The 18,677-nt window shown below is 33.3% G+C and overlaps 1 protein-coding gene across 8 annotated transcripts in view; it reads right to left on the bottom strand.

Moving 5' to 3' along the window:
- Nucleotides 1-18,677, bottom strand: part of Ankrd13c (ankyrin repeat domain 13C) — a 91,954-nt gene that overhangs the window by 46,142 nt on the left and 27,135 nt on the right. For 7 of the 8 annotated variants that reach the window (XR_012449863.1, XR_002213356.2, XR_002213357.2 and 4 more), the window contains exons 3-5: nt 11,910-12,014; nt 5,073-5,158; nt 3,662-3,707 (exon numbers count right to left, since the gene is read on the bottom strand). Coding sequence is in view for 5 of the 8 variants with exons in the window: in XM_074079769.1 (XP_073935870.1) it covers nt 3,662-3,707; nt 5,073-5,158; nt 11,910-12,014 (237 nt within the window). In the remaining 3 variants the exon portion in view is untranslated. The remainder of the gene's footprint in view (nt 1-3,661; nt 3,708-5,072; nt 5,159-11,909; nt 12,015-18,677) is intronic. The other variant, XM_074079768.1, reaches the window with a different exon arrangement.

Raw genomic sequence — 18,677 nt, 5'->3', positions numbered from 1 at the left:
ACAAGTACCTCAGTGATTGCATCATGAATTTAATTATATAACATTTACACAGCATTTTTCATAACTATAGCTATCATCAGAAATCAAGAGTGATTATATGTATTGATATCTATTCATATAATTGAAATATCACTTTCCTCCTTGCTCCCTTTCTTTTGGCAGCACTGGAGTTTGAACTCAGGGCTTCACACTTGCAAGGCAGGTGCTCTAACCACTGGAGCCACTCCACCAGTGAAATGTCTTTTAAAATATCATTTTGAGCCAGGCACTTAGAGGCTCACACTTATAATCCTAGTTACATGGGGGAGCTGAGATTGGGACAATCATGGTTTGAGGCCAGCCTAGGCAAATAGTTCCTGAGAACCGCATCTCCAAAAACAAAAAATATCCGGGGCAAAATGGACTGGAGGTAAGGCTCAAGTGGTAGAACACCTGCTTTGCAAGCATGAAGCCCTGAATTCTAAGTCCAGTCACACCAAAAAAATTAAAAATATTATTTTGTTCAGCAAGACAATTTGACTATTTTTTAATTCAACCCACTATCAATTATGAAGACCATCAGTTGAAGAGCCAATGTATTCAAAGGGCAACCCACTTTAGAATCACCAACTAGGACTAGAGACTCTACAGATGGAGGGAAAAAAAAAATCTATTCAGGCTTTAGAACCTAGAGTTCTTTTATTATAACAGACTACTGCAAACCATTTTTCTCTGTGTATTCAAGGACATCAGAACTTCTGAGTGATATATAAGGTATAAGGGCAAAATAAGACTATCAGAGAGTAACAAGGTCACACATGATTCAGACCAAGCAAAAACTAACCTAAAGAGCTCGAATTGTAACAACAAGGCAAAGAATTAATTACATTTTGAATTTCAAATGTTATATCTGAGGGCTGGAGCATGGCTCAAGTGGTGCAGTGCATGCCTTAGCATGCTCAAGATCCTGGGTTCAATTCCCAGAACTACAAAATAAATAAATAAAACTCTGCATTTGGATAAAATACACTAGGAAAACCTTGATCATCTACAACATCAATTATTATGCAGCTGTTAAAATGAGTAGAGTCCCAGCACTTGGGAGACTGAGGCAGGAGGATCCTGAATTCGGGGTCAGCCTGGACTGCAAAGTGAGTCTCTGTCTCAAAAGAAAAAGATAAAAGGAATAAAATAAAGTACTTCCACATGAACTAGTTGTACAAATGGCAACATGCATGGGATACAATATGGGGAAGGAAAACTAATAATGAGGAGATATGTGCATATATTCACACACTTTTATAAAAATGAGCTTGAAATTATTCACATGAAACGTAAATAGTGGTTAACTCTTGAAGTGGCAAGGGGGAAACTTAAAACATACTTTGTAATTTCCTATCATGTTAAAAAAAGTTTTACCTGAGTATTCTATTAAAAACAGATTAAAATCTTAGTAAAGTCTAAAAATAACATTGATATTAATTTACATATTGTATAAGTCAAGTATTAAGGTACTCTAAATCTTTAGAAGTATATACATATCATAAAATCAATTTTTATTTTTGTTTTGCTTTTGTGCAAGCTATGCAACCACTTCCATGAAGCTATGCCCTAAGCCTAAAGTCATCTGTTTTAAAAAAACAGTAACAACTTTGTTATTTACATAACCTCAGGAAGAAGCCTGACTTGTATCTGAAAGTTCCAAATAAAAAAGGCAGTTTTTCAAAAATATAGAAAAATAAAGAAAACATTGATATTACTAGTTGAGAACAAGCCTGAAACTTTGAGAAAGTGGAAAATTTCTTTTTTAAAGCAAAAAACTTCTGATACAGTAATGAGAAATTAGTATTAATGGGCTTCAAATGTATGGCTGTATTTACTTTTTCAGAAGCTATCAAGATATAAACAGGAATAGGATAAATGATAAGTATGATTGTTATGATTTGAACCTGGTAACATGAGGTATTTCAATGTTAATGTTTATATATATGTGGCATATAATACAGTGTTTAATTTCTATTTTCTAGTGATGAGAAGCTGCATTTGCAAACTCAAGTGCATTATGAGATTATCATAACTTCATTAAAGTTTAACAAATGTCAGACATCAAATTAAGTTGTAGTTATTGATCTCCCATGACCCCAAACTGTGAAATGTCTATTATTTTCTAATAACTTAGTATTTTCCTTACATATAACAATAATGCATTATGTAATCTAGTATTTATTCTTCTATGCAATAAAATATATAAACATATTATACTAGATATCATTATATATTTTATACAAAATTATATGAAATGGAATATACCTCATATTTTTGTCAATATCTGATTTATTTCTATGATTTTAGGAATGAATACCAATGAGCAAATAACTTTATAATATAAAAGTTAATTCCAATGCTTTCAAATATACACAAATGCTTACTGTACCCAAATCTTTAGAGATTACATTTTTTAAAATATTAAATAAAAATAAAACTTGGGGCTGGAGATGAAGTTCAGTGATAGTGCTTGCCTGGTATGCATAAGGCCCTGAGTTCAATCTCCAACAATGCAAGTAAAATAAAATTTGGTTGTTTAGCTAATAAAATAAAGGTCACTAAATCAAACTTCCTATTTGGATATGAAGGTTCTCTACCTAACAGATTCATGTTTAAAAAGATAAGGAAACAGCTGGGCACAGTGGCTCACATTTGTAATTCCAGCTACTCGGGAGGAAGAGATTGGAAAGTTTGTGGATCAAGGCCAGCCCAGGCAAAAAGTTATATGCTTGGCAATAAACCAGACATAGTGGTTCCTGTAGTTCCAGCTATGGGGGAAAACACAGGTAGGAGAATCACAATCTGAAAGTAGCCCAAGCAAAAATGTGAGATCCTCTCTGAAAAAATAACTAAAGCCAAGAACTGGGAGTGTGGCTCAAGTGACAGAACACATGCCTAACAAGCACAAGGGCCCTTATTAGTTCAAACCCCAGGACTGCCTAGATAAATAAATAAAATGGAGAGGAGAGAAACTTACCTTGCTATGGCAAATCAATAAATGATTGCAAAATATGTAGGTCAAAATTAAGGTCTTTCAAAAATAATTAGAACAGTGTAAAACCAAATAATCTGTTAAGACAATGGCTATAAGGGATGGGAGTGGTAAAATGATTAAAAGCTGACAAAATAAACACAAATCAAATAATATGAATCAAATTCTTCACATTCAGGGATCTAAGTACTATATTCAAACTTCCTTAAAGTAGTCTACTACTCCCATTATTGTTTTCTGAAAATTCTTTACATTAAATTTCTATAATTTTTAAGTAGTTTTCAACCTTAAAAACAAGAATTATGAAAGCTGCTGATCAAGCTGGGATAATGAAGTATTTCTATAGGGCTCTATAACATTATGTTTAACATCATGAAAAATAATTTTCTGCCAAGTGTAATGGTACTTGCTTATAATCCAGCACTAGAGAAGATGAGGCAAGAGGATCACCAGTTCAAGGCCAGCCTAGGCTACACAGAGAAAGGCCAGCCTCAACTATATAGCGAGACCCTGTCTCAGCAACAACAACAACAACAATTTTCTTTAGAACAAGTATCAAATTTGTTCCCCTAATACTTCTATATAATATGCATCTTATGCATCTCAGCATAAGATGTATTTGATAGTAAAATATAGTACTCTTACCCCAGCTTTGAAAATCCCAGTGAAGTTCTAGATAAAAGTCACCTAGCTGAGAAATGAAATACAAAAAATTACTGAATGTACCTAACAGTTCTTATTCCTGCTTAATATTTTACTTTGAAAAACCCTAACAGACATCATTAACAGTCTACAGATAAGAACAGAAATAAGAAAAATAATGTTTGAACTCCTACTAAAAAGAACAATATCAAAATATGGTTATGACTTAAAGCATTATAATAGCACACATTATTATACTTAAATATAAAAGAAAATATGTGCCACTACAGATCTTACAAGGATATTTTAATCATGTAGGAATGTATTTGAAACTGAGAGGTATTTAAATTTCAATCAATAAACTCCATTTCTCAGCATAACCAAAGTAACAATAGACATTATCTTTAAAATTAACTTTAGAAATGATTTTTAAAATGACTACCTAAATAATCATTTGTATTGCCTTGTAATGGTTTAAAAATTGGCCCACTGCAAGAAAAAGTTTTTCTATGAAGTGATAACAAATTTACTAAATCTGAAATATATCATCATATAATCTCCATGAAGAAAATTCTTATTTCACAAATTAAAAGCTACACACCAAAGACACTGTAACTACTAAGCATTCTATTATATCAAACATTTTCAAAAATATTTTACACATTTTTCAATAAGTAAAACATTACCAATGTAACACCAACAAGTTACGTCTTTCTTATTTTAAACAATGAAAAAAGTGAGTGTTAATAGTACATACTATTGCAACCTGTATAAAACACTTTTATCTCTTTCTTTATTTCTTCAGATGTAAAAATAGCACTCTAAGAAAAGACAAGCTAACACCATATCATCATGATAGGTCTGTGTTTCTCTCATAGTTTTCAAGCAACAAAAATACAGAGTATTCAAAGCTCAATACTGCCCCCCCACACCAAAAAAAAAAAAAAAAACCAGAGGAAGAGGTAACAATAGAAAACAAACTTCTCTTATCCAGTTCTTACCACTATGAGACAGGACAAAGAATTTTTGTTATATAAAGATAATGTAAATTGCTCCCTTTAGGAGCAGCAACTTCAGTTATTAAGAGATTCTTTCAATCCAAAGAACAAGGAAAATTATTGCCATTAATTATGACTTACAGTCTCACCCTTCTTTTCTTAGAGCACTTATCTAATTTGCTAAAAGTAATAAATCTTTATCTTCCTGGTTCAAAGAAAATGAGTGCTTTTACTAAGACTACATTTAGGTATTATAATCAGAGTATTTTGTTATTTCAATTGTTGCTTAACTTAAAAATGATTTTTAGCATTTATTGATCCTTAATAAACAGTGAGAATTAAACTATTAAAAAATGCCTTAAACTACACTTATAATTACTCTTAAAGTACAAAATTGGCAAATAAATACAGCCTACCTCTTTTAGAGCTTTTAATAATCGAGGTCGTTTTTCTTCAACACTTTCCCTGGATTGCTGCTTGAGCTTCCTTAAAAGAGCTGTAACTAAAGTTTAAATGAAAATTATAATCAATTTAGTAATTTTTCAGCAATTTTTATCCAGAATCAGGGCCTCATGCATTCTAGACAAGGGCACTATCACTAAGCACATCCCTAGCCCTAATTTAGTGATTTCTGTACCATACTAGACAATCACATTAGTTTATTATACATATAAAAAGACAATATATGTGAGTGAGTGTGTTTATGTGTGTGTTTGAATGTACAGCGATGATTACAATATATTTTAAAAATCTAAAACTCAAACAGCAATGTTTAGGTAACTGAAGGTCTCTTGTAGTAGTAAAAGAAACTCTTACCTAGAAATCAGGAAACATAGGACATATATGTATACACACATGCATACATTATACACACTAAACGAGTTTAGTAAACTGGTACGACCCCCACCAAAAAAAAAAAAAAAACAAAAACAGAAGAGATATCCCTATCTCTTCTACATCAACCTGTAACATATTGAGAGTAGCTTTTCCTGGTTTTTAATTATGAGTAAGAACTTGCCTGCTTTGCCAAGACTTATCAATCTCAGTTAGATGATACAACGTCCAATTATAACATTAATCTCAAGAAAGAGCTCAAAAAGAGTATGTCAAGAGTCTCACTGGATACCTCCTTTCTACAAACATGTAACTACCTGAAGTTGTTACTAGGTGAATCTGTTTTCTTCCCAATGGAGTTTGTACCCTCACATACCAACAACGTATTATTTATAAAAAAAAGAATGAATCCCATCATATCTCTAAGAACTAAATATAAGAAAACATGAAACTCTCCACACTAATTTCTCATCTGTTAAAGAGTTAACACACACATTGCCAAAGTTCAAACTCCAGCTTTACTACTAAGTTATATGTAAACTTGCAAAATTCCTTAATTTTCCTAAATTTGGTTTGTTTTCATTTGTCAACTAATGTTTAAATAACTCAAAGTCTCTCAGAGTACTTAAAAGAAGCTGTGACACAGAAATTAGGAAACATGGAACATAAATACATATATACAAATATAGAGAGAGAATAAATTAATAAACAGGTTTAGTAAAATTGGTATGATCTACAAGAAAACAGTGAGAAGATATATCCTAACACTAACCTGTAACATATTCATACTAGCTTTTAGTAGTTTTTAATTATCAGTAAGGATAAACATATTGTTTTGAAAAAAGTTCTCCCAGGTTAGAAAGTTATCTTCCTATATCAATCCCCAAATTAAACAATTTTCTGGTCTATGAAATGAAGAAAGTACAAGAAACAGTGACCAAGATAATTCTTCACAGATTCAAATTTGTATGCATCTAATATTCTTGTTTGTTATAATTTTAACTTTGATATCAAAGCTGTATTACTCAAATTTTGTAGTAAAATTCTTTTTATGGTAGTTCTTTTCCATTGTAAGCTCAAATCCCATAATAAATATTTATGCAATCTACCTTGCCTTCAAATTGAAATTTTCAGGATCTCTGTTGGCTAAAAAGAATCGAAGAATCCAATTCCTAGGCATAAAAGGTCTCTCAGTAAGAAGCAAAAGCCAAGTTCTGGTAGTAGAGTGCCTGCCTAGCAAGCACGAGGCCTTGAGTTCAAACCTCAGTAACACACGCACACACACACACACACACACACACACACACACAGCAAAAGGCAGATATTTTTCATCAACCTAACATAAATTCATCAATTAAATACAATTATACCTTTAGTTATTCAGTACCCTTTTAATCTTAGTCAAAAGGCCAAGAAGCAATAAAGGCATTCAGTAAATAACAGAAAATTATATAGTAATAAGCAAACATTATTAAAAAGGTAATGGCAACAACTATATATAGCATAGTAATATACGCAGAGATTCACTGTTCTGAATCTAAACATGTGAAAACAGCATCAACTCACACTTTATTAAGGAAACATTTAGAAAACAATTACACTGCACAGTATCTACTATACTATAGGAAATACTAGCAGATTAATAAAAAGATAAAAAGTTTCAGAAGATTTAGATATTATTAGATAAAATTCACACACAGAATTTCTATAAACCACAACTATTTTACTTTTCTCTTTCCTCCTCCCACTGAGTTTTCAGTTTTTAGGCCTAAAACTTTTAGACCTAATTCCCTATTGTGCTAAGTATTATTTAAATCTATCATCTTCTGCCCTCTACTTACTTCTAAGTTCCAGTCTATTTTCTACTTCCTAATGAGACACATATCATAGATAACTTAAACTCAACCAACAAAACATAACTTAAGTAAATTCCACACTGCTATCTCTCCTATATTCTGTACATTAACTGATGAGATTACCATCATTCTATATGGAGACACTGGAGTAACCTTGAATCCTTCTATCACTACTCAAACATAAGATAATCAACTTCTGTTGATTCTTTCACTTAATTATCTTTCAAATCTACCCCTTACTTCTTTTCTTTCTTTTTTGTCTGTTTTTACCCTTTACTTCTTTAAACACACTATCCTTAAGTCAAGCTTATCTCATTTGTTTCAAGAGGTTTTTCAGGAAATCTCTGGCCTCCCTGACTCTATTAATTAAAGTATCTTTTTGCTTATCCAATGTCAATCCCTGCTTTGAAGTCTTCTGGGGGTTCTGCAGTAACTGGAGAAGGAACTTAAAACCTTAAATATTACCTAATGATGATCTCAGTATGGTCCCTTTACCATTACAACTTCATCTCTCAACACTTGTCATTACCCTTTCACCCATGTTTGCTGTATATCTTCAGCCACAGTGAAAAACACACTGTCCCCTAAAATATGCCTGGTTCTTTTCACACTTCTATGCTTCATACACATTCTACTCTGGCACACTAAAATGTCTTTATTCATCTTATTAACTCCTAAAATCCTTTAAGACAAAGCTCAAACAACCAAATACCTTGCCGAAACCTAAATTACTTTTCTCCTGATCTGTTTCCCCCTGGTATTTTGTAAACATTTCAGAACATTGCAATAAATTCAATGGTCTCTACAGTCCAAGCAGGAAGAGTTCTTCAATGTCAATTCTAATGACAAATCTTGCAATATTTCTGACACATACGTAGGTACTTAAAACACAAACTCCTGCACCAATGAAGTTTTCTGAATAACAGGAGTATCAGGCAAATTTCTGTCACTATATAGGCAAAGAAGGTTTCCTTGTACTTGAGCTGAGATCTAAAGAACTACAAGGAGCTGGGAAAGAAAGGGAGGCTATACAATAAAAGTATGATTAGTATGAGAAACTGAAAAGGCAGCAGAGCTGACACACAGAAAACCAGGTGAAAAGAACAAGGTGAGGATAGGAAAGAGAAAGTGACACTATCATGCTAGATCTTATAAGTCAAGTTAGAAGTTTTGGTCTTCATCCTAGGAACAAAAAGTTTTAAAGACTTTAAAACAGGAAAGTATTCTGATCAAGAAAAGAACTAAAATATAAGAAAATTAACAGTGGTTATCTTTGTGTGATTGTCTTTTTCCCATAATTTCCTAACAATGAGTTGTTGTTTTCTTGTAAGAAAAAAAAAGTTATGAAGTTCAGAAAAGGAAAGTTGGGATAAATAAAAGTCCTAATACTACCTGGACACTGGTGGCCCATATCCATAATCCTAGCTACTTGGGAGAATAAGATAAGGAGAACTGCAGTCCAAGGCCATCCCAGCAAAAAGTTGGTGAGACACTATCTCAATGGAAAAAAGCTGTCCATGGTGGCGTGTGTCTGTCATTCCAACAACAGTGGGAAGCTGGCCTGGGAAAAAAAAACAGATCCTATTTCCAAAATAACCAGAGCAAGAAAGGCTAGAGGTGTGGTACAAGCTATACAGCACCTGCCTCGCAAGCACAAAGCCCTAGTACCAAGTGGGGGAAAAGGCCTAATAATAAACTAAGAAAATAACTGATTAGTAGAAAAACAATCTTAAGGAGTAGTCTCAAATGCTCTCATTTTTTGATGAGTCCACTGAACAAATACGTTGACAGATTTTTAAAAGTGAAGAAAACATATACATGACTTAAGTTCTTACAAAGCTTATAAAAGTTTACATCATCAACACACAGAATAGGGAACAGATGCTGAATAATTAATTACAAATTTGCTGAAACTACAAAAGAAATGACTGGAGCACTTTGAAAATGTGAGACAAGGAGAACTGAATCTACCTTCAGAAGTTGAAGAAAGCCTTCCCTCAGAAAGAAATATAAATTCAGAAGTTGAAGAAAGCCTTCCCTCAGAAAGAAATATAAAGTTAAAGTAAAATAAATAGAAGAGAAAATAAATAAGTAATGAAAAGGAAACAAAGTTGAAACCTAAATGAAGACGACTTGCCAGTTCAAGAAAAGACAGTAAACCAACACAGACTCCACACTAAAGTTTGATGCGTCACAAAAATAAGAATCCAAAAGAAATCTCAAAACTACCAAAACCTAAACATATCATAACATTTACCTATACAAACCATGAGCAACCCCTAGAGACAAAAGATAACTAGGTCCCCAAGAGCTATTTACATCAGAGGAAACCTGGGGACTGTGGGAAAGGTAAATTAAAAAAAAAAAAAAAAGACTTTTAAGTTATATTCATTTCTTTCCCTGATTACTGACTTGGGCCCAATACTTTACCAGGTAACCACAAAATCCAAAAACCAATATAATCATAAAATTTAATTAATTGTAAAGTGAAATGATTCTAAATTATCTGACAAGTAGTTTAGCAAAATTATCAAAAATTAAACAAGTAACAAAGCTTTTCACTAATAATTTTAGATTATCTCTGATGTTTCAAAAGAATGTAATTGTCTATACCAATAAAACTTTAATATAGCACAGCTAAATAATCAAAGACTTATCCTACTTAATATGGTTAGAAGCCTGGCTTCTAGCTCATGAGACCCTATCTCGAAAAAAACCCTTCACAAAAAAAGACTGGAAAAGAGGCTCAAGGTGTGGGGGCTGAATTCAAACCCCAGTAATGCAATAAATAAACAAATAAATAAAGCTACTTCACATTAACATTTCCAAATATGTATCATAACTGTCTCAGTGAATTCAAGTTAGGAGTTAATTTTTCTATGTTTCAGATAGTATTTCATTATGTAGCTCAGGTTGGCCTTGAACTCCCAATCTCTTGCCTTACTTTCCAGGATGACAAGCCTGCACTACCACACTTGACTAGGAATTATGTATTTTTTCATGCGATGAGATGTAATGAAAATATAAACACTGAATAATTATACACATAATTATATAATGATTGACAACAGGATACTATTTAAAATGGGTACATAATATATCAGTCAGTATAAGAAAATCACTTTTTTTTTTTATTTTTTGGCAGGACTGGAGTTTGAACTCAGGGCTTCACACTTGCTAGGCAGGTACTCTACTGCTTGAGCCACCTGCCAAAGAAAATTACTTTAAGACCACACCGTAACCCATCTAGGCCTCAATTTTTTACCTTCAAAATTATTGCTAAGTATTCTGTTACTAAAACAGCAAAGATCATGTCATTATTCTCCACATTTTAATATACATATACACTTTATACATTCTTTTGTTGTGAATAAAAAAATCCTTATAAGGCACAAAAGCCTCACTATGGGTTAGAAACCCAGGAGCCCATTTAGTCTTCCCTCCAGTCTGCTAACTGGTTACCAAAAATCAGAGAAGGTTTCTTCAGACCAATTGCTGCATCTTTATTCTCTTCAGTCTCTTTTGGACTTGTACATTTTTATCTTTTCCTTGAAATAATTCTAGGATTAGTACTGTTCCTTAACTTTAGTAATGATATCCTGATGCTTGTATAGAAAAGATATCTGTCAATGTGCAACAAAAAATACATATTCTCATTTGGGTTGTTAAAATATCACAATTTTATCTAGCATTAAAAATTAGGCTCAAATACAACTTCAACATTAAAAGTTGTCCAAGGAATTCAGGAAATCCACAAATACACAATATGTGGATTGCAAGTAGAAAAGTAGGAAAGTATCCAGAAGAGCTCAAAACTTAGCATTAAAGTAAGAGTGCATCCATTCACATCCTGAGAATGTTCAACTTATGCATTGCTTTAATGCAACTGCCAACATCTTTTATTCTCTTCCACAAAGCAACATTAGTTGATCATTTCAGCTTGGAACTACAAAAGGATATTACCAGAAAGATAATATTCTCATTCATCCACATTCAAATTTTGTAAGCTTTTCAACCAACAGAGGTACTTGACAAAAATAAGAACTGTATAAAAGTTGAAAAAAACTTATAGGTAGTAGGAAGGGAGTAGAATAATTGAACATGCTATATAATGTAAAATAGTATCTGCCATATTTTGAAAGTACACATTCAAAGACTAAACTAAAATACTCTTGTTCATAGCTTCCAGCAAAACCTATACCTAGCAAGTAAAGTAGATAATTAATATAACACAATGACTATTTTTAACTCCGAATTGATAATCCAAATAATTAAGCATTTTGCCAGACAGGACAAGCAGTTTTCAACTTTAAAAATGTCCTAATATCACTAAAGTAGAATGCTGCAAGAAGGAGGAAAAAAGTAACATACTTTTAAACATGATTCTTCAATTTCTTTTGTACTGCTCAATGTTCAAGTTCATAAGTCATGAACAATTCGTATATGTTTATAGACAACTAAAAACATTCACAGTATGGAAATCTGTACTAAACAAAAGTACTTCAAATACCTCACTCTGTATTTTCAGAGTATTTAACAACAACAGTAATTCATGCTGCTTACTCATCTGTCTGTCTCCATAGCTGATGGCTTCCGCCAGAGGGCTCCATCCCTGAGCATTCTTCACCTTTACTGGGGCATTATGAGCCAAAAGTAAATGGGCACATTCTGCAAAATAAAATGGTAATATTATCAAACAACATCAATTTTTGCAATCTCTAAATATGAATGTTATGTAAAAGTTTACTATCCAAAATAACATACATGTGAAATATGTCCTATGTATAATTTATAAATTCCTAGTTCTCTAAACTAGGTTATATCAGATCCCCGATTCAAAAGCATCCATTCTACTAACAATTAAATTAAATTCTCTTTGCAAATAAAGTATTATGTTCCATACTAATTGTCTCCAAAATTTTAAGAATGTTTTCATACTCCTAAAGACAGCCTTTTACAAGAGCAATTTACATGCAACTATCCACTATCCAATAAGAACCAAAAGAGGATTTGTATACCTGTAATGTCAAACGGAAACTGTTTATTTATCTCAGAAAAAGATAAGTTTCCAAAAAAGGAGCTGTAATATTTCCACACACCCTTATTTTTCAAATTTTCTCGGTCTTTTAATTTAGAAAAACACCACCAAAAAAATCAAAACTCTGTTTATGACTGTAAGGACAAATGTGGACAGTTTTCCGAGGTATGGGGCGAGTGGTGGCGCACTTGCTTAGCAAGCACAAGTTCCTGAGTTCAATCCCCAGTACTGCTGGGGAGGAGGAGGGTAGTCTAAGTTTAGGATGGTTGAGAAAAACCTTTTTTAAAAATTAACAATAAATTGACATTCATCACAGAGAATTAAAAATCTACCTTAAAGTTCATTTGGAAACACAAGAGACTGCAAATACCCAAGGCAATACTCAGGAAAAAGAGCAATAATGGAGGTATCACAATACCCAACTTCAAACTATATTACAAAGCAATAGCAATAAAAACAGCATGGTACTGGCACAAAAACAGATATGAAGACCAGTGGAACAGAATACGAAATCACACAGCTATACCCACCTTATTTTTGACAAAGGCACCAAAGACATAACAATGGAGAAAAGACAGCCTCTTCAACAAATGTTACTGGGAAAAGTGGTTATCTGCCTGTAAAAAACTAAAACTAGATCCATGTTTATCACCCTGTACTAGTATCAACTCAAAATGGATCAAGGACCTAAGTATCAGACCTGAAACTCTGAAGTTAGTACAGGAAAGAGCAGGGAATACTCTAGAAGCAATAGCTATAGGCAAGGACTTCCTCAATAGAACCCCAGCAGGTCAGCAACTAAAAGAAAGGATGGACAAATGAGACTTCATAAAATTAAAAAGCTTCTGCACAACAAAAGAAATGGTCTCTAAACTGAAGAGACCACCCACAGAGTGGGAGAAAATATTTACATCAGACAAAGGACTGATAACCAGAATATACAGGGAGCTCAAAACACTAAACTTTCCCAAAATCAATGAACCAATAAAGAAATGGGCAACTGAACTAAACAGAACTTTTTCAAAAGAAGAAATTCAAATGGCCAAAAAACACATGAAAAAATGGTCTTCATCTCTGGCCATAAAGGAAATGCAGACCAAAACCACACAAAGATTCTACCTCACCCGTTAGAATAGCTATATCAAAAATACCACCAACAACAGGTGTGTTGGTGAGAATGTGGGGGAAAAGGAACCCTCGCACACTGCTGGTGGGAATGTAAGCTAGTGCAACCACTCCGGAAAATAACGTGGAGGCTTCTTAAAAATCTAAACATAGATCTGCCATATGATTCAGCAATCCCACTCCTGGGGATATACCCAAAGGAATGCAACTCAGGTTACTTCAGAGGCACCCGCACACCCAGGTTTATTGCAGCGCTATTCACAATAGCCAAGTTATAGAAACAGCCAAGATGCCCCACTACTGACGAATGGATTAAGAAAATGTGGTATTCATACACAATGGAATTTTACTCAGCCATGAAGAAGAATGAAATCTCATCATTCGCAAGTAAATGGATGGAACTCAAGAACGTCATCCTGAGCGAGGTTAGCCAGCAGGCTCAGAAGACCAAAAATACTATGTTCTCCCTCGTATTTGGACTTTAGATCTAGGGCAAAGGCAGTAATGTTGTTGAACTAAGGTCACACACTAAGGGGAGAGCACATACGGGAGGAATAAGAATAGGTAGGAAACCCAAAAATTGAAAGTGTTTGATGTCCTCACTGCAGAGGAACTAATACAGTAACCTTAAAGCAACAGAGGTCAATATGGCAAGGTGACCAGGAAGCGGTCAGGTAGAAATGAATCAATTCGGGTTGTAATACACTTGTGCATGGAAGTAATGTTAGGAATCTCTTTGTATAGCTATCCTTATCTCAACTAGCAAAAACGCTTTGTCTTTCTTATTATTGCTTATGTCTTCTCTTCAACAAAATTGAAGAAAAGGGCAGAACAGGTTCTGCCTGGAAGCGAGGGAGGTGGGAGGGACAGGGAGGGGGTGGGGGGCAAGAGGGAGAAATGACCCTAACAATGTATGTACATATGAATATATGAATAAAGAGAAAAAAAAACAAAAACAATGGGAAAAAATAACAATAAAATGTCGTTTCTTGAAAAGTACATTAGCAAGCAAAAAAAATGTAGTACAGCCATACACTCATACATTCACTCAATCATTAACTATTTACCAAGTGCCTACTATATGCCTTTTCTCAGGACCTTGTGCATGCTAGGCACACTGAGCTGCATAGCCAGCCACTACATGCCATCAGGTAATAAATATAAAAGGAGGAGGATATGCTCTTGCTATCAGCTGATATGCTTTACTGGAAGACATTGAATAAAATGATGAAAAAAACAATATAAGATAATGAGTGTTGTTATAATAAAATATAATAAAATAAAATTATTATTTTATTGCTGTTTATAGTGGTGAAAATACTGAAAAAGTGAATGGCAATCATAAGGTACTAAGAGGCACTTATTGTACCTATATTACTAGAGCAACACACAGCCACTTTAAAAAAATAAGAGTTATATCAAAAGGACAGAGGTGTCACACATCAGTGGCTCACGTCTATAATCCTAGCTACTCGGAAGGTGGCGATCAGGAGGATCATGGTTTGAAGGCAGCCTGGGGAAATAGTTTGTGAGACCCTATATCAAAAATAGCCAACACAAAAAAGAGTTGGTGGGGTGGGTCAAGTGGTAGAGCACCTGTCTAGCAAGTATAAAGTCCTGAGTTCAAATCCCAGTACTGCAATAATAAATAAGTAAATAAATACAGAGGGCTGAGGATATAGTTCAAGTGATACAGCAAGCACAAGGCCCTGAGTTCAAATCCTAGTAGCACCAAAAAAAAAGTGCCGCAAAAGAGGATTTTCACATGATACCAAGTATCACCCCAAGATTATTTACTAATTATAGAAAAATGTTTGCTTACAGTGGATATATCTGGAGATCATCACCAAACAAGTAATCAAACTTAGCAGCATTAACAGTGGAATAACCTAATATTATGCTTCTTAATGTGATACAATATATATAATTGATAACATCACCTGTACAGTATTCTTTCTTGAAATATTTAACCCTAATCTAAACAAGCACCTATAGCTAATTTTCAATTTACAGAAAAGACAGGGACAAGTTAAATAAATCATGAGAAAATAATCAGGCAAATCCAAGATAGTGACCACTGTACAAGTCAACTGGGTAAGACTTTCCAAAAGTTAGGCACAAAAAGGGGTAAAAATAGTGGGCAAACTGCTCCAGATTACAAAAGAGACGTAACAATTAAATGCAATGAGTGAATTTCAATTGGGTCTTGTTTCACTTAGAACATCTGTAAAATATATGCATGGAACAATTAAGAGTACTTTGAATATGCACTGGTTATGAGATATTATAACAATACTATTAAATTTATTTGATAAGACAATGATAATGTGGTTATAAAGGACAATATCTGCATTTCTTATTCCCTTGGTGTGATAATGACAATGTGGTTATGCATGGTTTGAGTATGAATGTCTTCCACAGGCTCATGCATTGAACATTTGATCACCAGGGTGGCACTACTTCAGAAGGTAGTGGACACTTTAGGAGGTGGGGCCTAACTAAAGGAAGTAGGAAAGGGTGCCATGCTTTGAAGGTAATACTTGGTCCCTTGTCTCTCTCTCTCTCTCTCTTTCTCTCTCTTTCCTTCTCCTTCCCTCTCTCTCTCTTCTCTCTCTCCTTCCTGTCTGCCTGAGGTGAAGAGCCTCGGCCACATACATGATGATATTCTGTCTCACCACTACAGCCCAGAATCAAATAGAGCCAAGGACTATGGGCTGACTGATACCTCTGAAATTGTGAGCCAAATAAATCCTTCCTCCTTTAAATCGTTTCTCTCAAGTATTTGGTCACAGTGACAAAAGCCTGAGGTGATAAAGGAAAGTATCCTTACTCCTACGTGCAGAAGTATATAGGGGTAAAATATCATGATGTCTCACTTTTCAAATAGAACAGCAAAAAATAATATATTAAAAACACAAAGATAGAAAGATAAAGCAAAAATGATATAATGTTGACAATTATTGAGCCCATGTGAAGGGTATTTGCTTGTTCACTGTAATAATCTTTCAATTTTTTCATAATAAAATATTGAAAGACAAAAAGTTACAAAAATGTTTTTTAAAAAATAAAAAGCAATCATTTAGAATTATATCAACAAGCTTAAAGGAATTTTCACAATGTATTGCTAAATGATACAATGCATTTACTAAATGCAAAAGTTTATCATGATCCCATTTTTAAAAAAGAATTAACTAAAAATTTATATACACAAGAATGTGTGCTCAGACACATATGCACATATTTATATACAATAATAAGCATGACAAAAATGGAATATCCAATAAATTTTAACATGAATTTTATGTTTACTGAGAGGAGATAGTAAGAAAGAATGGTTGAAAGCCAACCTAAAAAGAGTAAAAATAAATGAGCCCTCCTTGGTGTAAACACATTTGTACACAGAATGCAAACATGGAAGATATCTAAACTTCAAGAGAAATTTCATTATAGATTTTAGAAGAAAATGTGGCAAAGTACTACATATAGTATTTCTACTTCATTAAATACAAACTAAAGCCCTTTGTTATGGATAACAAAGGAGTAAAAGGTAAAAGGACATCCCCCAATCTATAAATGTTCATTTCACCAAAAAAAGAAGTGGTGAGATGATGCTCTTATATAGCACTATACAGTATTATTTCCATGTATGTGTGCTAATAACCAAAAAAATTAGTGAAAAATACTTAAAATAGTAAAAAGCAGTATGTGTAACAGTACCTAAAGCAGTATTCCAGCTGTATAAACTAAGGTTCAAAGACGAGTACAAGATTTATTTATTATGCTAGACATTTTAACTATGCTTTCTGATATGACACAGACCTTACAGGACAGCCACAACTCAACTAAAGTAGAGATGAACAACTAAAAAAAAAAATCAGATAATCATAGATATGCCAATTATCTATGACATATACTTACACATTAAAAATAACAAAAACTGGGGCTAAGGCATCTCAGGCACTGCTCAAGTGGTAGAGTGTCTGCCCAAATTCAAACCCAAGTACCACCAAAAAAAAAGAATAAAAAACTTGATCAAAGGTTTTTTCTCAGTAATGCAGTAACGTTAACAATGAATAATAAGAAAACAACTGGGCACTAATGCTTAATCATTAATCAAAGTAGGACTTGAGTACAAACAAACTGAAATTATGAGGAATAGACAACACATAAATAAGAGAAGTAAAGGTCATGAAATGTAAGGGTAAATGGGATAAACAGGATAATTGGGAATGTAACAGAATCCAGAGAAAGCCATATAAGAGTAAGAAAACATAGTAATTCTAGACTTATTTCAAGGAAAAAAATTAAGAATTGCAGATCCACAAAAGACTAAAAATGAATTGAAGGTTGTAGCAACTAGAGAAACTTTCTGTAAATGCTACAATGTATCCCAACACAATTTAAAATGTAAAAAAATTAAAATTAAATTCAAGAACTGTTAAAAGAAAGAAACTTTCTGTGACATTTCTAACCGAAAGGATGATAATTAAAAACTCATTTTCAATTTAATCTCCTAAATATCTCTGACACCTTACTTCATTAAGTGTATTGTTTTTCATTTCTACCAAATCCATGGTTCAAACCAGCCACTACAGCCAACTTCAGTCAATGGACCCAGAAATTTGTTTCCAACCAAAAAATTCAGAATTAAAGATCAGTACAATAAAATTCATTTCTATCCAAATCCATGGTTCAGAAACCTCCCAGGCAACATGGCCAACTGTAGTCCATTGACCCAAGGGAAGAGCAATAAAATCACATTTTGGAGGTAAAAAAACTTATTTTAACATTGGTTAAAAGGAAGAAAATAAAAAATTGGAGAAAGGAAGTAAATCAAAGTGTGGAAGTCTTAAAGTGTCCACATCTCTCTTTTCCTCTATCAATAAGTATTATTTGAATGCCCCAGGAAATATTTACTTTGTTTACAAACAAGTATACAAACAGAAAGTGACCCTCAATAATGAAATTACTAAAGTGGTATCTCAAAAGAAAAGAGAACCAAGTGTCATAGGCTGAACAGTGATGTAATACAAAAGCAAACTGCAGAACTAAATATAAGGAAGCTGTTTAATCTTCCACTATACATACATTCCAATCTCACTTTTAAACAATCAAATATCAAAATTATAAAAATCCCACAAAGAAAAAGTGAGAGAGTTCATAACTGG

Source organism: Castor canadensis, chromosome 7 (assembly GCF_047511655.1).
Source record: "Castor canadensis chromosome 7, mCasCan1.hap1v2, whole genome shotgun sequence".
Classification (NCBI taxonomy): Eukaryota; Metazoa; Chordata; class Mammalia; order Rodentia; family Castoridae; genus Castor; species Castor canadensis.
Note: the sequence above shows the minus strand (reverse complement) of the source record. Positions and strands in the feature narration are given on the sequence as shown.